Source organism: Micromys minutus, assembly GCF_963924665.1.
Source record: "Micromys minutus genome assembly, chromosome: 2".
Taxonomy (NCBI): Eukaryota; Metazoa; Chordata; class Mammalia; order Rodentia; family Muridae; genus Micromys; species Micromys minutus.
This window is the reverse complement of record NC_137971.1, coordinates 67,818,222-67,839,630: the sequence shown is the minus strand read 5'-3', so window position 1 is coordinate 67,839,630 and position 21,409 is coordinate 67,818,222. Positions and strand designations below refer to the sequence as shown.

Below are 21,409 nucleotides of genomic sequence, written 5' to 3'. Positions count from 1 at the left end.
GCAGGACTGAGTTTGGAGTGGTTGACATGAATATTCTGGAGGCCGATGGAGTTCTACACTGGGACTGTCAGGACTAAGTTAGGACTAAATAGATGACCCTGAGAGAGCCTTATCTGGTAAGTTCCCAGAGGATTTGGGAAAAGAAGATACTAGAAAGATGATGTGTAAAATAACAGTCTGGCTTCTAGGGTGGAGAACGGCCAGTAGACAGCCCTGCAGGTCAGGGGAGGAGAGGGATAAATGGTGATGCTGCCCAATGGCACAGAAGCCACAGGGCCCAGCATGCCAAGAGAGCAGTTCCCACTGTGTCAATGCAGGATTGCCTCTGAGGTTGGTGAATGGTGGTGACCGCTGTCAGGGCCGGGTGGAGGTCCTATACCAAGGCTACTGGGGCACCGTGTGTGACGACAGCTGGGACACCCAGGATGCAGATGTCGTCTGTCGACAGCTTGGCTGTGGTCATTCTGTATCAGCACCAGGAGGGGCCCATTTCGGACAGGGCTCAGGGAACGTTCTCCTGGGAGCTGTGTACTGCTCAGGACGGGAATCCTACCTGTCCAGCTGTCAACATGATGGGTGGTACAACCATGACTGCGGCCACAGGGAAGACGCTGGAGTCGTGTGTTCAGGTAGTGCTGCTGTGGCCTCTTGCACGTACACTCTTAGGTAACACTGGGATTGTGTGTGTGTGTGTGTGTGTGTGTGTGTGTGTGTGTGTACTCATGTGTGGCTGCTTACTTGCTCTGCTATGAGTCATGTCTTACTTCATGTCAGAGGCTCTACATTTCAGTCTGCATTCATAGATGATGACATTAAGATGCTGAGAAGTTGCAAACTGGGAGGTGGTGAAGACATGTTTTAGCTACTCTCTCCTCAGAGCTCACTGATACCTTCACTCAGTGGACATTGCTGTTGACTGGCACCAAGATCATCCTTGACCTAAGGGGCAGAAGAGACAAGGCAACTGCCAGACCTTACCACCTGATTGTATAAAGCAAACCCAAAACAATAAGTAGCCAATACGTCCTCTCTATTGGAAATAATATAATAAGCAAAACCACACCATGGTGGGGATGGTAAATTCTCCCTGATTCAACCAAGCAAATCTCATGAAATGGCTACTAATTGATTATACGATGCTGGTATTCATTCAGATACAAAGGCATCCTTTAATTTACAAAGAAGCTACCCATGGGTAGGCAGGTTTTTTCTTTCTTTCTTTTTTTTGGTATCATGGACTGTGTGCATGTCACAAAAAACATAGTGTGACTGTGGTGAACATACCCTACCTGAGAATGGTATGAAAAAGGGCCATGGTCCTGCAGGCAGCCACACTGAGAGTGAATTTAATCTGCCCTTCCAGAATAATCTCTGGAAGTCACTTCCTTTGCTAGTTGTCACTTTCTCAGGACTGGTGTAACAATGGCACATGTTTATAATGAGAGGTTCTGTTTGAAATACAGAAATAACAAAATGACTTTTGAATTCAATATCCTCTGGCTATTTTCATCTTGTGTCTACATTGGGGTTGTTGGTGAATGGCACGGTGTTTAGGATGGAAGAGTAGCAGAGATGAAGGAGAGTGAGGACAAAAGATGTTCATGGGGACATCTCAGTGGCATGATAAAGAAGGATCAGTGTCACATCCCCCAGGAGAATACCGGCATTTTTAGTGATGAAAGGTCTCTAGGTGAGGAGACTGCAGCTCCTGCCTCTGGGTTCCTCAGCTGAGGACCAACATTTAATCAATTCTTTCCTTTTCAATCTGCAGATGTGCTCTATGCTACTGAACAAACCACAGGAGGTAAGTAGTGCCATGTTATATTCCTGTGACCTTATTGTCTACAGAACCAGCAGGCTCACCTCTGGTCAGAAGATCGGCATGAGGCAGAGCCCATGGGGTGATAAGCGACCAGTAAAGTTTCTCAATAAGACTTCAAGCCTACCCATGCCATGGTTTATGTCACTGAGTTGTGGATGTTGGGAGGAACAGTCAAAGGAGGTATCTTTGAGGTATATTTTTCATGGTTTCATTGATGATTCTCAGTGACTGGGGGTCCCTATGATTTACCAACACCTCGGCTAGCCCAGCGAGCAGAATCTTCGTTGAGGAAGAGAATTCAGTGCTTGCAGAAGAAACCACAACTTGTTTTGCCACTGCCCCTGTTATTTTTTTTCTCTGAGGCCATATAAAGAGCTGCTATAGATGTCGAGACCCCAATCCTTGGACATCGAAGATCCTATTCTGTCTTCAGTGAGAGGTGTTGGTGGCACATTAGTATAGTTTAGACGCTGGGAACCTGGGCTTTGACAAGGAAAATCCTTTTTATTTTTTTCCTCTTTGGGATTTTTTTTGATCCTAGGACATCAACAAGAACTGTTCCCATAGAAATGTCTCTGATCAGCACAGAGTCTATTCGGAACCCAGTTGGCCTATATGTCAGGCTTTATGTTTTATTAGGCCTGCGAGGTATTCCAAGTATGAGTTTGGCTTATTCTCACTCAGCCAGATTCCATTCCAAGATTCTGCCCTGTTTTATATCAGAACCCACTGTGTAGGGAGAGGTTACTCAGAAGCTGGTTGCCTGGTGCCAGTGGGTTAATATCTGGATATCTTCACTCCAATCTTCAGCACCAACTTAATTCTTGAAGGCTCTCTGTTTAAGAACCAAGGGTCGTTTTGTGACAGATTAGAATCATTTCCAAATGAGTAAAGCAACAACAACAAGAACAACAAGAACAACAACCCCCCCCAAAAAACCCCCAAAACAATGATCATGGTCTCTCTCTCTCTCTCTCTCTCTCTCTCTCTCTCTCACACACAAACACACACACACACACACACACACACACACACAATTCTACCACTCAGGTTGCTGAGTTAGTGGATCTCAAATTTTAGTCTAGCTTAGGTAATAATATCATCCAGAAATACCGAACTACAAAACATTCACATACAAAATTTAGGCAAACAGGCATTCCACAAATCTGTTAGTTAATATTATATTGGACTACTGGACAGTGTAATTAGAAAAAAAGAATTAAGTACATGTGCACATTTCTGGGCTGGTTCCTTAAAGCTCAGTGCAAGACAAATGTAGGCAGGTTAGAAGTAGAGTCTATAGGTTAATAACATTTTCTATAAAAATAACCTTTTAGATTTGGAGAACACAGACTCCACAGATTCCTTACTGAGTCAGTTCATACAGCATCACACAGTACAGACCCTGTTTCTAAGTCTCTCTCCACATCGACTGTACTTGCATGTGTTGGTTTTTCTCTATGAAGACGTAACTTTATATTCCTCTTTTTCTCCCTCATGTGCATATGGACATGCAGAGACGACTACTCAAGTTCCTTATTCCACACCACCAGGTAACAAATGTATAAAGCTCTCTCTGTAGGTCACACTGCCAGTTCTATGCATGGCATTGACTTCCTTCGGACACTTGAGGGGATGGGATTGTGGGTGTGTGTTGTGAAGACTTAGAGAAGTTCAGGATGTGTCCTGGTCCTGAGGGCCTTCTTCCACTGGGAACCCTGTTACTACCCATTTCTCTCTGTGTGGAGGAGTCAGGCAACATGGGGTTACATTTCAAAAATACAAGGTTTTAGAATTACTGTTATGTAAGGAGAGATACTTTGGGTTTGAAGGATCAAGATAAGACAACCTTTCAGAGAGAGTGGGTGCCCCAATGAAACTGATGCCCTCTTATGGGATGCCATTTTGATTCACTTAAATGGGTGTCCTTTTTTTAGTCTTACTGCAATACCCAAGCAGCCACTTTTTTTTTTTTTTTTTTTTTTTTTTTTTTTTTTTTAACCAAGTTGGGTACTTGAGGCTGAACATGAATGAATAGGTCATCAGTAGTCTTAGTGACCAGCAGTGACAAAGTTTGATAACCTGTAGTCTGGTGGCATTGTAAACAGAGCAAGTTAATGAAAGCCATCATGTGACCCAGGTCAGTGAGGGGTCAGCAGCTTCTTCAGGTTTCTAATTTTATAGTGGACCTGAAAACAATTCTAATATAAATGTCGACCTGTGTGTGTAAGCAGCTGTTGAGAGCCTTTGCTAGAGAACCATGACCTTCTCTTGAGGCAACACGCCCATCTTTCTGCCTCTTTGGGATGTTCTAGACTCACCTGCTCTGCCTTCTTCTTCATTACCTGCTGGTGTAGATCAATGTGGGGATGAGTGTGCACATGAACAGTGTGTGTGCAAGGGAGGGCTCTGCATCTTCTCTCTCCTTGAAACACACTTGCTTCTACAGTGCAGCGTGCTCCAGAGCCTTGGGTACATGGTGGGATAGGTATCTTGTCACCATCTAGGGCAGATTCAACCCATGCCACCAGAGTTTGCAGAATCCTAGGCATCCCAGGGACCATAATGTCTAGAACAGAGGTAGAGGGCACTGCAGTGAGGTTTCACATGCAGAGAGAGAGAGGAAAAGGTCTTTACAGGAGAGTGTGGCCATGAGGCAGCTGCAGGATGAGTTCACGTCCCATATTGCTTTAAAGTTCATGGGTGAGCTGCCCACAAAGTGTACAAGTTTATCACCCACACAGGACCAGCACAGGAGAATGCATCCTGTCTTTCCAGGAACAGACTCTGGTTTGGCTCTGAGGCTGGTGAATGGAGGAGACAGGTGTCGGGGTCGTGTGGAGATCCTATACCGGGGATCCTGGGGCACCGTGTGTGACGACAGCTGGGACACCAATGACGCCAACGTGGTGTGCAGACAGCTGGGCTGTGGCTCGGCCGTGTCTGCTCCAGGCAATGCCTACTTTGGATCAGGCTCTGGGTCCATTGTTTTGGATGATGTGGCCTGTAGAGGGTATGAGGACTATCTGTGGAAATGTTCCCACCGAGGCTGGCTGTCTCATAACTGTGGACACCAGGAGGATGCTGGAGTCATCTGTTCAGGTAGGACCCAGTGATTGTTAAATCTGCCAGACAGTAAATCGGTCAGGTCACTATGAATGCTACCAGACCTCTAATCTGGCTCCATTCTCCTTGTCCTTGAAAGGGTTGGTGACTATGCAGGACAATGTCCTTCTCAGTCAGGGCCCTGTGGCATGGTCTTAGTAAACTATGAGTCTAGAGTTTATGTGAGGCAGGGACCCAAGGATATGCAATGTCAAGTTTCAGACTTGAGACGCACCAGGGTCAGCATGCATGTGTTATTGCAAGGAGTTTGGAATATTGGGATCCCATTTCTAGGTAGAATATTGAGTATCCTGAGGGCAAAGGCATAGGGAGCAGAGCCAATTCAGCTGTTCTTTTCTATAACATTCCTAGAATCTTGTCAGAAAGTACTGCAGAAGAATTCTTCTTGGAAGGGTTTAGGAACTGCTTCACTTAATCAATCTCTAGAATTCTGAGTTACATCTCTATCTATCCATCGATGCATCCATTGATCCATCCATTGGTCCATCCATCCATCCATCCATCCATCCATCCATTGATCCATTTATTGATACTCTATCCATCCCATGCTGTTGACCTCAAACTGCTAATTTTCCAGTCCTATCTTCTAATGCTGGGGTTTCCACTGTGCCTTGTGCCCAGCATACATCCTGGTTTCAATTCTTCTCCTCACTATACTGGGAACTGCAGGCCACTCAGTCTACAACAGTTTTTGGCACATTCCATATTCCAATAGCGCCCCTCTTACCACAGTCATGTCACTGCAGATGCCATGGTCTTGTGGTGCAGTTCTGTTTTGTCCTGTCCTTCAGCAGGCTCCACCTGGTTTGTTCTAACCTCTCTTTATAAAGATCAGGGACACTGTACTTCATTGTAGAATTTCATCCCTGAGTTATACTTTTACACACACACACACACACACACACACACACACACACACAAACACACACACACACACATATTAACTTTCAGATGTAAAGACAGATTAAGCCATACACACATAGCTAGGTACGTTCATACACAGAGGCACAGTCATACATACTGATATATTCATGGACCAGAAATATACACTTTAGTCTAACATGTAAGACAGAGGTCCTACTGGAATAGCTAAGACCATCTTGCTCTTTTGACCAATGAAAAAGAAACCTGGGTATTTGAGTTTTTTCACTGGGTGGCCACCAAAGTAGAGCTGTAAAAGCTATTGCTACAGAAAAAATTTCCCAGGATCCTTGTGTGAAACACAGTCTGAATTTGCTTTTATTCCTTTCACAGCTTCTGAAACAAGCAGCCCCACACCTGGTAAGTACTTGGAGAATATGGGCCAGCATCAGGGCTCAGTTTCCCCCTTGTCATGATAGATGATGATGCATTGCATGTTAATAAATAGTGTTCCATCCAGATCTGTAATGACAATGGGACCTTATGCCATCTATAGCATAGAGGGGCCTGTGCTAGGACGATTACAGTCTCATTTTATCTTGTTCCTCTCTCAGATTTCAGTTTATGTTAGAATCAAATAGAATATCTGAAATCTTGCACACAGTCTTGCAGGTAGGAAGTTTTACTAGGACACATGAGGTGTGCTCAGGGATCTGTGGTTGGCAGGGGATGTGTAAGGATAACCTGCCCCTTTCACCTTCGGTCCAACTCCTACTTGTAACAAGCCTAATGAGAACTTAACTTTTCTAAGTCATATGACTATTTGTTTTATATTGATTTGTTATTATCTTTAAAACATTTTTAAAACCCAGCTTGCCCAGGCTAACCTCAAACTTCCTGTTTTGCAGGGTTATCCCTGATCTGTTGATTTTCTTGCTTGTAGATTGTAGGTTCTAGGATTTCAAGATTTTGTCACCATGTCCAGCTCTTGTTTATGACATTTGACATGATGTGTACCTCACCTCCAGTCCAGATGCTTTGTCCTCTCAATACCAAAAACAAAACAAGACAAAAATAAAACCAAACCAACAAACCAACCAACCAACAAACCAAACAACCAAAAAAAAAAAAAAAAAAAAAAAAAAAAAACAATGGAACCCCTATGCCCCCAAAAACCTTGTCTTTATTAAGACCTTGGTAGTGTAGACAGCCAAACAGAAACACTGATCCCAACCCAATTTCCCAGGAAAAGCCTTTACAGTGCAGTTGAGGCTAATTTTGTATTCTGTATGAGACCATTTGTACACAGTGCAGTCAATTCTGAACTGAGCTTTGTTTTTTTTAAGGTTGGAATCTAGGGGGAACAATGAACGGTAAGGCCTTCCCCTTCCCTCTTGTCCCTGTCTGTGGGCTACTAGTGGAATGGGGATTGGATCTGCTTCCTGCTGCTGGGATCACACCCTGGCCTAAGCAACTTGGAGGCTGACAGGTCTATTTGGAGGACAGGTCACTATCCATGGCTGAGTGTAGCCAGGGCAGGTGCCTGAGGCAGGCACAGGGAGGCAGGAACTGAAGTAGAGATCATGGAGGAGATCTGCTGACTTGCTTTCTGGTTCATGCTGAGCTAGTGTTCACATGCAGCACAGGCTCCTTTGCCAAGGACAGTGGGCTGGGCTGGCCTTGTCCTGACTATTATCCATGAAGATAATTCACTCAGACATGTCCATAGTCAACTCTGATCTGGGAAACTCCCAGAGTGAAAGTCCTCTAAGTGACCAAGCTTGAGCCTGGTTGACAGTGGAGACAACGAACACAGATGGTCAGTATCTCTGCTGCTGCTGCTGTCTGGAGGAATCCAATGGAATCATCGGAAACAAAAATCAGGATGGAGTAGAGATGAAGGTCCTGGGTCTCACACTGTTGAGCTGAGCCTACCAATCCCTGCCCTTCCCCTTGATTCTGCTCTCTCTCCTTCAGTATTATGATGAATAATTTTAGCTTTAGCATCGTGTGAGAAGGGCTAGTGGAAAACAGTCACTGTTTCTTTCTTCCAAAATTAAAATATTGCACAGTTAGTGCTCAGGTCTCACAGGCAGTGTGTGGTATCAGCAAAATATGTTCCTGGCATGGAATCCAGAGGAAGCTTTTGATCATCCTCCAGAAAGGGCCAAACCAAGGCTGGCAGTTCTCTAGGGAAAACGTTCAGAGAGTGACCAGCAGAGGGCAGCACAGTTGTGTCCTTCCATGGGAACACCTTGGAAGGCTCAGTTGGCCTTTGCCAATCCCATAGCACCTTCTAAAGATCTCCAACAACAGCAACTGTCTTATTCCCACACAATGCAACTACTGCAACCTGTCACTCCCAGAACTCAGAGTTCTCACAACCACAGAGGAGACACAGAGAGGTAGAGCCAGAATCCAGAGCCTGCTGTCAGGATGCTGAACATGTTCCTTCCTGCTACCACACAGCTGCTGTCTGTTTCCTCTCCCAACCAGCACAGATTTCATTGTGAGAGACACAGGGGTCCACCCCATGCAGAAGCATGCTGCCTGCTTACTGCCTAGACATGTGCATCCTTACAGTGGGTAGAGAAAAGGCTTCTGTTAGATGGACACTATTGAACCATATACCCTATGAAGAGGAAATAAATTCAAAAGCCATGTGTTTGTGTGTGTGTGTGTGTGTGTGTGTTTACATGTGTTCTCATGTGGATTGACATATTTAGCTTTGATAGGTACGTATTATGTATTGTGTATATGTGACATTGGTGATCAGACCTTACCTGCCAATAGCAGATGAAGGACTCTGCCCATGTAAGCAACCACACTGTTACAGAGTTTATTCTGCCCTTCTAGAACAATCTCTGGAAATCACTGCTTTTCCTAATCACAGCCACTTTCTCAGGATTGTTTTAGCAATGACACGTGTATAAAGAGAGGTTCTGTTTAAAATCAGAAATATCCAAATTATGTTGGGCACTTGGAGCCTAATTGGGGCTGCTAGTGAACAGCAGGATGTTTAGGATGGAGTAGTAGCAGATATGAAGGAGCGTGAGGACAAAAGATGCTCATGGGGACATCTCAGTGGCAAGTTAAGGAAGGATCAGTGTGAGATCCCACAGGAGAATTGCAGCATTTCTAGTGATGAAAGGCCTCTAGGTGGGGAGACTGCAGCTTCTGCCTCAGGGTTCCTCAGGTGAGGACTCTCATAGAATGAAATCTTTCTTTCTTTATTTCTCAATCTGCAGATGTGCTCTATAGTACCGAACAAAGCACAGAAGGTAAGTTGTGCAATTTTTATTCCTGTTGCCGTATTATCCACAGAATCCCCAGGCTCACCTTTGATCTTGAAGATGGGCAGAAGGCAGTGCCCATGGGGTGCTAAGCACTCAGAGAAATTTCTCAGTAAGACTTGAAACCTACATGGGCATATATGTTGTGTGATATGCCACTGAGTTGTTATGTCGTGAAAGAACAGTGCGAGGAGGTATCTTTAAGGGACACAGAGTAAGTCTTGTATGAAAGTAGGCTTTCATTGACAATTCTTAGTAACTGGAAGAAACTGTTCTACCAACGCCTTGGCCTGCTTAGGGAACAAAATCTTTCACAGGGAAAAAAATCAGTTTTTTGCAGAAAAAAATCAAAACTCTGTTATCCAATGCCTTTTGATTTCCCTTCTCTGAGGCCATATCAATGGATGTGGATGTCAAGATCCCCATCCTCCGACACCACGGATTCTGTTCATCTCTCTGAGTTCCTACAATGTTTGTGGTTTATCAGTACAGTTTACCCAGACAGCCTATGCCCGACAAGGAAAAGTCCTTTCTTTTCTTCTTGTGATATTTTGTTCCTAGGACATGAACAAGAACTTTTTCCATAGCAATGCCTCTGGCCATGACAGAGTTTGTTGGCAATTCAGGATACCCATATTTCAGGCATTAGTCTTCCTCAGGAGAGTTGGGCATTCCAAAGATGGAGCTGCCTTTATGGTAACTTAGCCATCTTACTTCCCAAGATCACACCCTGTCTTATTTAAAATAATTCCACATGGAAAATCTAGTTTCTCCTCTGCATTGATTATTTCCAGGCCACTCTTTGGTAGCAGATATTCAAGTTATGCTTAGTAAGCACTATGATGCAACTTTGTGAGTCAGAGTGCAGGGGAGAGAGGACTGCACAAGCTTCTGAAACAGATCTGTGGGAGGGGACTTTTATAGAGCTGTTTTTATAAGCACCCACTGTGTGGGGAGAAGTCAACTTATTCCATATCCAGAGTCCCTGTGCAGGGTCTCAGACAGAGCCTGGCAGCAGTGGGATGATCTCCAGATCAGTCCAGTCCAGGCCTCAATACCATGTTCAGTCTTATCCAAAGGCCAGGGCTCTTTTAATTAGTGTTAGCATATATGTGGAAATGTGTGTCTTTTCTAAGGTAAAATTACTAAAATAATTCCCAATATATTAAAAAACAATACAGGCCTTCTCTTTCTGTTTCTCTCTGGCTTTGATCTGTCTTTCTTAACACACACACACACACACACACACACACACACACACACACAGAGAGAGAGAGATGGGGGAAGGAGAGAGAGAGAGACAGAGAGACAGAGAGAGAGAGAGAGAGAGAGAGAGAGAGAGAGAGAGGGAGAGAGAGAGAGAGAGAGACTATTCTAGTACTCAGAAGCCTGAGGAAGGAAGATTCTGAGTTTCAGTTTAGCCTACGGTACATACAGAGAGACATTGAATTAATAATATCCACATAGAATCTAAGGTAAATAGGTATTCCAGGGCTCTGCTGCTGAATATTATATTGTGCTTATCAGACAGTTTAATGAGAAAAGAACAATTAATTGCATATTTAAGCATGAGAAACTTTATTTTCACATTCTCTAGAGATTAACACATTTTAAATAAAAAAATCTTTTTAGAATTGGCGAACACAGATTCTATATATTTCTTACTGAGTCAGTTCATACAGCATCACACAGTACAGACCCTGTTTCTAAGTCTCTCTCCACATCGACTGTACTTGCATGTGTTGGTTTTTCTCTATGAAGACGTAACTTTATATTTTTCTTTTTCTCCCTCATGATCATATGGACATGCAGAGACGACTACTCAAGTTCCTTATTCCACACCAACAGGTAACAAATGTATAAAGCTCTCTCTGTAGGTCACACTGCCAGTTCTATGCATGGCATTGACTTCCTTGGGACACTTGAGGGGATGGGATTGTGGGTGTGTGTTGTGAAGACTTAGAGAAGTTCAGGATGAGTCCTGGTGCTGAGGGCCTTCTTCCACTGGGAACCCTGTTACTGCCTATTCCTGTGTGGAGAAGTCAGTCAGCATGGTGGTTGGTTCCAAAAATTTAAGTTCCTTAACTTTAGTGGTTATGTCATAAGAACCTCTGGGGTTAGAAGGATCAACCTACCAGAGAGACTCCATGACCCAATGAGACCAATGCCCTCTAATGAGATGCCATTTTGATTCACTTAAATGGGTGTACTTTTAGAAAAACTAGTCTTACTGTAAAACCTGTGCAGACACTTTTTTTTTTTTTTTTGTGTAGCCATGTTGGGTACTTGAGCATAGATATGAATGAATAGGTCAACAGTAGTCTTGGACACCCTCAGTGAGAAAGTTTAGTAACCTGTAGTCTGGTGGCATTGCAAACAGTGTCAGTTCATGGAAGTTGTCACCTGACCCAGATCAATGGGGGTCAGCAGCTTCTTCAGGTTTCTAATTTTATAGTGGACCTGAAAACAATTCTAATATAAATGTCGACCTGTGTGTGTAAGCAGCTGTTGAGAGCCTTTGCTAGGGAACCATGACCTTCTCTTGAGGCAACACGCCCATCTTTCTGCCTCTTTGGGATGCTCTAGACTCACCTGCTCTGCCTTCTTCTTCATTACCTGCTGGTGTAGATCAACGTGGGGATGAGTGTGCACATGAACAGTGTGTGTGCAAGGGAGGGCTCTGCATCTTCTCTCTCCTTGAAACACACTTGCTTCTACAGTGCAGGGCGCTCCAGAGCCTTGGGTACATGGTGGGATAGGTATCTTGTCACCATCTAGGGCAGATTCAACCCATGCCACCAGAGTTTGCAGAATCCTAGGCATCCCAGAGACCATAATGTCTAGAACAGAGGTAGAGGGCACTGCAGTGAGGTTTCACATGCAGAGTGAGAGAGGAAAAGGTCTTTACAGGAGAGTGTGGCCATGAGGCAGCTGCAGGATGAGTTCACGTCCCATATTGCTTTAAAGTTCATGAGTGAGCTGCCCACAAAGTGTACAAGTCCATCACCCACACAGGACCAGCACAGGAGAATGCACCCTGTCTTTCCAGGAACAGACTCTGGTTTGGCTCTGAGGCTGGTGAATGGAGGAGACAGGTGTCGGGGTCGTGTGGAGATCCTATACCGGGGATCCTGGGGCACCGTGTGTGACGACAGCTGGGACACCAATGACGCCAACGTGGTGTGCAGACAGCTGGGCTGTGGCTCGGCCGTGTCTGCTCCAGGCAATGCCTACTTTGGATCAGGCTCTGGGTCCATTGTTTTGGATGATGTGGCCTGTAGAGGGTATGAGGACTATCTGTGGAGATGTTCCCACCGAGGCTGGCTGTCTCATAACTGTGGACACCAGGAGGATGCTGGAGTCATCTGTTCAGGTAGGACCCAGTGATTGTTAAATCTGCCAGACAGTAAATCGGTCAGGTCACTATGAATGCTACCAGACCTCTAATCTGGCTCCATTCTCCTTGTCCTTGAAAGGGTTGGTGACTATGCAGGACAATGTCCTTCTCAGTCAGGGCCCTGTGGCATGGTCTTAGTAAACTATGAGTCTAGAGTTTATGTGAGGCAGGGACCCATGGATATGCAATGTCAAGTTTCAGACTTGAGACGCACCAGGGTCAGCATGCACGTGTTATTGCAAGGAGTTTGGAATATTGGGATCCCATTTCTAGGTAGAATATTGAGTATCCTGAGGGCAAAGGCATAGGGAGCAGAGCCAATTCAGCTGTTCTTTTCTATAATGTTCCTATAATCTTGTCAGAAAGTACTGCAGAAGAATTCTTCTTGGAAGGGTTTAGGAACTGCTTCACTTAATCAATCTCTAGAATTCTGAGTTACATCTCTATCTATCCATCGATGCATCCATTGATCCATCCATTGGTCCATCCATCCATCCATCCATCTATCCATCTATTGATCCATTTATTGATACTCTATCCATCCCATGCTGTTGACCTCAAACTGCTAATTTTCCAGTCCTATCTTCTAATGCTGGGGTTTCCACTGTGCCTTGTGCCCAGCATACATCCTGGTTTCAATTCTTCTCCTCACTATACTGGGAACTGCAGGCCACTCAGTCTACAACAGTTTTTGGCACATTCCATATTCCAATAGCGCCCCTCTTACCACAGTCATGTCACTGCAGATGCCATGGTCTTGTGGTGCAGTTCTGTTTTGTCCTGTCCTTCAGCAGGCTCCACCTGGTTTGTTCTAACCTCTCTTTATAAAGATCAGGGACACTGTACTTCATTGTAGAATTTCATCCCTGAGTTATACTTTTACACACACACACACACACACACACATATTAACTTTCAGATGTAAAGACAGATTAAGCTATACACACATAGCTAGGTACGTTCATACACAGAGGCACAGTCATACATACTGATATATTCATGGACCAGAAATATACACTTTAGTCTAACATGTAAGACAGAGGTCCTACTGGAATAGCTAAGACCATCTTGCTCTTTTGACCAATGAAAAAGAAACCTGGGTATTTGAGTTTTTTCACTGGGTGGCCACCAAAGTAGAGCTGTAAAAGCTATTGCTACAGAAAAAATTTCCCAGGATCCTTGTGTGAAACACAGTCTGAATTTGCTTTTATTCCTTTCACAGCTTCTGAAACAAGCAGCCCCACACCTGGTAAGTACTTGGAGAATATGGGCCAGCATCAGGGCTCAGTTTCCCCCTTGTCATGATAGATGATGATGCATTGCATGTTAATAAATAGTGTTCCATCCAGATCTGTAATGACAATGGGACCTTGTGCCATCTATAGCATAGAGGGTCCTGTGCTAGGACGATTACAGTCTCATTTTATCTTGTTCCTCTCTCAGATTTCAGTTTATGTTAGAATCAAATAGAATATCTGAAATCTTGCACACAGGCTTGCTGGTAGGAAGTTTTACTAGGACACATGAGGTGTGCTCAGGGATCTGTGGTTGGCAGGGGATGTGTAAGGATAACCTGCCCCCTTCACCTTTGGGCCAAATCCTGCTTGTAACAAGCCTAATGAAAATTTAACTTTTCTAAATCATATGACTATTTGTTTGATATTGATTTGTTATTATCTTTAAAACATTTTTAAAACCCAGCTTGCCCAGGCTAACCTCAAACTTCCTGTTTTGCAGGGTTATCCCTGATCTGTTGATTTTCTTGCTTGTAGATTGTAGGTTCTAGGATTTCAAGATTTTGTCACCATGTCCAGCTCTTGTTTATGACATTTGACATGATGTGTACCTCACCTCCAGTCCAGATGCTTTGTCCTCTCATTACCAAAAACAAAACAAGAGAAAAAATAAAACCAAACCAACAAACCAAACAACCAACAAACCAAACAACCAAACAACAACAACAACAAAAAAAAAAAAAAACAATGGAACCCCTATGCCCCCAAAAACCTTGTCTTTATTAAGACCTTGGTAGTGCAGACATCCAAACAGAAACACTGATCCCAACCCAATTTCCCAGGAAAAGCCTTTACAGTGCAGTTGAGGCTAATTTTGTATTCTGTATGAGACCATTTGTACACAGTGGATCCAATTCTGAACTGAGCTTTGTTTTTTTTAAGGTTGGAATCTAGGGGGAACAATGAACGGTAAGGCCTTCCCCTTCCCTCTTGTCCCTGGCTGTGGGCTACTAGTGAAACGGGGATTGGATCTGCTTCCTTCTGCTGGGATCACACCCTGGCCTAAGCAACTTGGAGGCTGACAGGTCTATTTGTAGGACAGGTCACTATCCATGGCTGAGTGTAGCCAGGGCAGGTGCCTGAGGCAGGCACAGGGAGGCAGGAACTGAAGCAGAGATCATGGAGGAGATCTGCTGACTGGCTTTCTGGTTTATGCTGAGCTAGTGTTCACATGCAGCACAGGCTCCCCTGCCAAGGACAGTGGGCTGGGCTGGCCTTGTCCTGACTATTATCCATGAAGATAATTCACTCAGACATGTCCATAGTCAACTCTGATCTAGGAAACTCCCAGAGTGAAAGTCCTCTAAGTGACTAAGCTGGAGCCAGGTTGACAGTGGAAACAACGAAGGCAGATGATCAGTATCTCTGCTGCTGCTGCTGTCTGGAGGAATCCAATAAAATCATCGGAAACAAAAATCAGGATGGAGTAGAGATGAAGGTCCTGGGTCTCACGCTGTTGAGATGAGCCTAGCAATCCCTGCCCTTCCCCTTGATTCTGCTCTCTGTCCTTCAATGGTATGATGAATAATTTTAGCTTTAGCATCGTGTGAGAAGGGCTAGTGGAAAACAGTCACTGTTGCTTCCTTCCAAAATTAAAATATTGCACAGTCAGTGCTCAGGTCTCACAGGCAGTGTGTGGTATCAGCAAAATATGTTCCTGGCAGGGAATCCAGAGGAAGCTTTTGATCATTCTCAGAAAGGGCCAAACCAAGGCTGGCAGTTCTCTAGGGAAAACGTTCAGAGAGTGACCAGCAGAGGGCAGCACATTGTGTCCTTCTTTGGGAACACCTTGGAAGGGTCAGTTGGCCTTTGCCAATCCCATAGCACCTTCTAAAGATCTCCAACAACAGCAACTGTCTTATTCCCACACATTGCATCTACTGCAACCTGTCACTCCCAGAACTCAGAGTTCTTACATCCACAGAGGAGACACAGAGAGGTATAGCCAGGATCCAGAGCCTGCTGTCAGGATGCTGAACATGTTCCTTCCTGCTACCACACAGCTGCTGTCTGTTTCCTCTCCCAACCAGCACAGATTTCAGTGTGAGAGACACAGGGGTCCACCCCATGCAGAAGCATGCTGCCTGCTTACTGCCTAGTCATGTGCATCCTTACAGTGGGTAGAGGGAAGACTTCTGTTAGATGGACACCATTGCACCCTAAACCCTTTTGAAGAGGAAATGGATTAAAAAGCACCGTGTGTGTGTGTGTGTGTGTGTGTGTGTGTGTGTGTGTGTGTGTGTTTGTGTGTTTGTGTGTTTGTGTGTGTGTGTGTTTGTGTGTTTGTGTTTGTATTCACATGTGTTCTCATGTGGATTGCTATTTTTAGCACTGATACTTATTATGTACTGTGCACATGTGACATTGGTGATCAGACCTTTCCTGCCAATAGCAGATGAAGGACTCTGCCCATGTAAGCAACCACACTGTTACGGAGTTTATTCTGCCCTTCTAGAACAATCTCTGGAAGTCACTGCTTTTCCTAATCACAGCCACTTTCTCAGGATTGTTTTAGCAATGACACATGTGTATAAAGAGAGGTTCTGTTTAAAATCAGAAATATCCAAATTATGTTGGGCACTTGGAGCCTATTTGGGGCTGCTAGTGAACAGCAGGATGTTTAAAATGGAGTAGTAGCAGAGATGAAGGAGCGTGAGGACAAAAGATGCTCATGGGGACATCTCAGTGGCAAGTTTAGGAAGGATCAGTGTGAGATACCACAGGAGAATTGCAGCATTTCTAGTGATGAAAGGCCTCTAGGTGGGGAGATTGCAGCTTCTGCCTCTGGGTTCCTCAGGTGAGGACTCTCATAGAATGAAATCTTTCTTTATTTCTCAATCTGCAGATGTGCTCTATAGTACCGAACAAAGCACAGAAGGTAAGTTGTGCAATTTTTATTCCTGTTGCCATATTATCCACAGAATCCCCAGGCTCACCTTTGATCCAGAAGATGGACAGAAGGCAGTGCCCATGGGTTGCTAAGCACTCAGAGAAATTTCTCAGTAAGACTTGAAACCTACATGGGCATATATGTTGTGTGATATGCCACTGAGTTGTTATGTCGTGAAAGTACAGTGTGAGGAGGTATCTTTAAGGGACACAGAGTAAGTCTTTTTTGTAGGCTTTCATTGACAATTCTTAGTAACTGGAAGAAACTGTTTTACCAACACCTTGACCTGCTTAGGGAACAAAATCTTTCACAGGGAAAAGAATCAGTTTTTTGCAGAAAAAAATCAAAACTCTGTTATCCAATGCCTTTTAATTTCCCTTCTCTGAGGCCATATCAATGGATGTGGATGTCAAGATCCCCATCCTTGGACACCACGGATTCTGTTCATCTCTCTGAGTTCCTACAATGTTTGTGGTTTATCAGTACAGTTTACCCAGACAGCCTATGCCCGACAAGGAAAAGTCCTTTCTTTTCTTCTTGTGATATTTTGTTCCTAGGACATGAACAAGAACTTTTCCATAGCAATGCCTCTGGCCATGACAGAGTTTGTTGGCAATTCAGGATACCCATATTTCAGGCATTAGTCTTCCTCAGGCAAGTTGGGCATTCCAAAGATGGAGCTGCCTTATGGTAACTTAGCCATCTTACTTCCCAAGATCACACCCTGTCTTATTTAAAATAATTCCACATGGAAAATCCAGTTTCTCCTCTTCATTGATTATTTCCAGGCCACTCTTTGGTAGCAGACATTCAAGTTATGCTTAGTAAGCACTATGATGCAACTTTGTGAGTCAGAGTGCAGGGGAGAGAGGACTGCACAAGCTTCTGAAACAGACCTGTGGGAGGGGACTTTTATAGAGCTGTTTTTATCAGCACCCACTGTGTGGGGAGAAGTCAACTTATTCCATATCCAGAGTCCCTGTGCAGGGTCTCAGACAGAGCCTGGCAGCAGTGGGATGATCTCCAGATCAGTCCAGTCCAGGCCTCAATACCATGTTCAGTCTTATCCAAAGGCCAGGGCTCTTTTAATTAGTGTTAGCATATATGTGGAAATGTGTGTCTTTTCTAAGGTAAAATTACTAAAATAATTCCCAATATATTAAAAAACAATACAGGCCTTCTCTTTCTGTTTCTCTCTGGCTTTGATCTGTCTTTCTTAACACACACACACACACACACACACACACACACACACACACACACACACAGAGAGAGAGATGGGGGAAGGAGAGAGAGAGAGACAGAGAGACAGAGAGAGAGAGAGAGAGAGAGAGAGAGAGAGAGAGAGAGAGAGAGGGAGAGAGAGAGAGAGAGAGACTATTCTAGTACTCAGAAGCCTGAGGAAGGAAGATTCTGAGTTTCAGTTTAGCCTACGGTACATACAGAGAGACATTGAATTAATAATATCCACATAGAATCTAAGGTAAATAGGTATTCCAGGGCTCTGCTGCTGAATATTATATTGTGCTTATCAGACAGTTTAATGAGAAAAGAACAATTAATTGCATATTTAAGCATGAGAAACTTTATTTTCACATTCTCTAGAGATTAACACATTTTAAATAAAAAAATCTTTTTAGAATTGGCGAACACAGATTCTATATATTTCTTACTGAGTCAGTTCATACAGCATCACACAGTACAGACCCTGTTTCTAAGTCTCTCTCCACATCGACTGTACTTGCATGTGTTGGTTTTTCTCTATGAAGACGTAACTTTATATTTTTCTTTTTCTCCCTCATGATCATATGGACATGCAGAGACGACTACTCAAGTTCCTTATTCCACACCAACAGGTAACAAATGTATAAAGCTCTCTCTGTAGGTCACACTGCCAGTTCTATGCATGGCATTGACTTCCTTGGGACACTTGAGGGGATGGGATTGTGGGTGTGTGTTGTGAAGACTTAGAGAAGTTCAGGATGAGTCCTGGTGCTGAGGGCCTTCTTCCACTGGGAACCCTGTTACTGCCTATTCCTGTGTGGAGAAGTCAGTCAGCATGGTGGTTGGTTCCAAAAATTTAAGTTCCTTAACTTTAGTGGTTATGTCATAAGAACCTCTGGGGTTAGAAGGATCAACCTACCAGAGAGACTCCATGACCCAATGAGACCAATGCCCTCTAATGAGATGCCATTTTGATTCACTTAAATGGGTGTACTTTTAGAAAAACTAGTCTTACTGTAAAACCTGTGCAGACACGTTTTTTTTTTTTTTTTTTTTTTTTTTTTTTTTTTTTTGTGTAGCCATGTTGGGTACTTGAGCATAGATATGAATGAATAGGTCAACAGTAGTCTTGGACACCCTCAGTGAGAAAGTTTCATAACCTGTAGCCTGGTGGCATTGCAAACAGTGTCAGTTCATGGAAGTTGTCACCTGACGCAGATCAATGGGGATCAGCAGTTTCTTCATGTTTCTAATTTTATAGTGGACCTGAAAACAATTCTAATATAAATGTCGACCTGTGTGTGTAAGCAGCTGTTGAGAGCCTTTGCTAGGGAACCATGACCTTCTCTTGAGGCAACACGCCCATCTTTCTGCCTCTTTGGGATGCTCTAGACTCACCTGCTCTGCCTTCTTCTTCATTACCTGCTGGTGTAGATCAACGTGGGGATGAGTGTGCACATGAACAGTGTGTGTGCAAGGGAGGGCTCTGCATCTTCTCTCTCCTTGAAACACACTTGCTTCTACAGTGCAGGGCGCTCCAGAGCCTTGGGTACATGGTGGGATAGGTATCTTGTCACCATCTAGGGCAGATTCAACCCATGCCACCAGAGTTTGCAGAATCCTAGGCATCCCAGAGACCATAATGTCTAGAACAGAGGTAGAGGGCACTGCAGTGAGGTTTCACATGCAGAGTGAGAGAGGAAAAGGTCTTTACAGGAGAGTGTGGCCATGAGGCAGCTGCAGGATGAGTTCACGTCCCATATTGCTTTAAAGTTCATGAGTGAGCTGCCCACAAAATGTACAAGTCCATCACCCACACAGGACCAGCACAGGAGAATGCACCCTGTCTTTCCAGGAACAGACTCTGGTTTGGCTCTGAGGCTGGTGAATGGAGGAGACAGGTGTCGGGGTCGTGTGGAGATCCTATACCGGGGATCCTGGGGCACCGTGTGTGACGACAGCTGGGACACCAATGACGCCAACGTGGTGTGCAGACAGCTGGGCTGTGGCTCGGCCGTGTCTGCTCCAGGCAATGCCTACTTTGGATCAGGCTCTGGGTCCATTGTTTTGGATGATGTGGCCTGTAGAGGGTATGAGGACTATCTGTGGAGATGTTCCCACCGAGGCTGGCTGTCTCATAACTGTGGACACCAGGAGGATGCTGGAGTCATCTGTTCAGGTAGGACCCAGTGATTGTTAAATCTGCCAGACAGTAAATCGGTCAGGTCACTATGAATGCTACCAGACCTCTAATCTGGCTCCATTCTCCTTGTCCTTGAAAGGGTTGGTGACTATGCAGGACAATGTCCTTCTCAGTCAGGGCCCTGTGGCATGGTCTTAGTAAACTATGAGTCTAGAGTTTATGTGAGGCAGGGACCCATGGATATGCAATGTCAAGTTTCAGACTTGAGACGCACCAGGGTCAGCATGCACGTGTTATTGCAAGGAGTTTGGAATATTGGGATCCCATTTCTAGGTAGAATATTGAGTATCCTGAGGGCAAAGGCATAGGGAGCAGAGCCAATTCAGCTGTTCTTTTTTATAATGTTCCTATAATCTTGTCAGAAAGTACTGCAGAAGAATTCTTCTTGGAAGGGTTTAGGAACTGCTTCACTTAATCAATCTCTAGAATTCTGAGTTACATCTCTATCTATCCATCGATGCATCCATTGATCCATCCATTGGTCCATCCATCCATCCATCCATCTATCCATCTATTGATCCATTTATTGATACTCTATCCATCCCATGCTGTTGACCTCAAACTGCTAATTTTCCAGTCCTATCTTCTAATGCTGGGGTTTCCACTGTGCCTTGTGCCCAGCATACATCCTGGTTTCAATTCTTCTCCTCACTATACTGGGAACTGCAGGCCACTCAGTCTACAACAGTTTTTGGCACATTCCATATTCCAATAGCGCCCCTCTTACCACAGTCATGTCACTGCAGATGCCATGGTCTTGTGGTGCAGTTCTGTTTTGTCCTGTCCTTCAGCAGGCTCCACCTGGTTTGTTCTAACCTCTCTTTATAAAGATCAGGGACACTGTACTTCATTGTAGAATTTCATCCCTGAGTTATACTTTTACACACACACACACACACACACACACACACACATATTAACTTTCAGATGTAAAGACAGATTAAGCTATACACACATAGCTAGGTACGTTCATACACAGAGGCACAGTCATACATACTGATATATTCATGGACCAGAAATATACACTTTAGTCTAACATGTAAGACAGAGGTCCTACTGGAATAGCTAAGACCATCTTGCTCTTTTGACCAATGAAAAAGAAACCTGGGTATTTGAGTTTTTTCACTGGGTGGCCACCAAAGTAGAGCTGTAAAAGCTATTGCTACAGAAAAAATTTCCCAGGATCCTTGTGTGAAACACAGTCTGAATTTGCTTTTATTCCTTTCACAGCTTCTGAAACAAGCAGCCCCACACCTGGTAAGTACTTGGAGAATATGGGCCAGCATCAGGGCTCAGTT

At 44.3% G+C, this 21,409-nt stretch overlaps 1 protein-coding gene across 1 annotated transcript in view; it reads left to right on the top strand.

The window, feature by feature from the left end:
* Positions 1-256: 256 nt before the first annotated feature.
* Positions 257-21,409, top strand: part of LOC308417648 (scavenger receptor cysteine-rich domain-containing protein DMBT1-like) — a gene marked incomplete at both ends in the record, with an annotated part of 58,754 nt that continues 37,601 nt past the window's right edge. Inside the window, 8 exon segments of the mRNA XM_080912994.1 lie at positions 257-640; positions 4,543-4,924; positions 6,203-6,233; positions 12,102-12,475; positions 13,722-13,748; positions 16,640-16,672; positions 19,764-20,087; positions 21,342-21,372. Coding sequence (XP_080769120.1) covers positions 257-640; positions 4,543-4,924; positions 6,203-6,233; positions 12,102-12,475; positions 13,722-13,748; positions 16,640-16,672; positions 19,764-20,087; positions 21,342-21,372 — 1,586 coding nt within the window.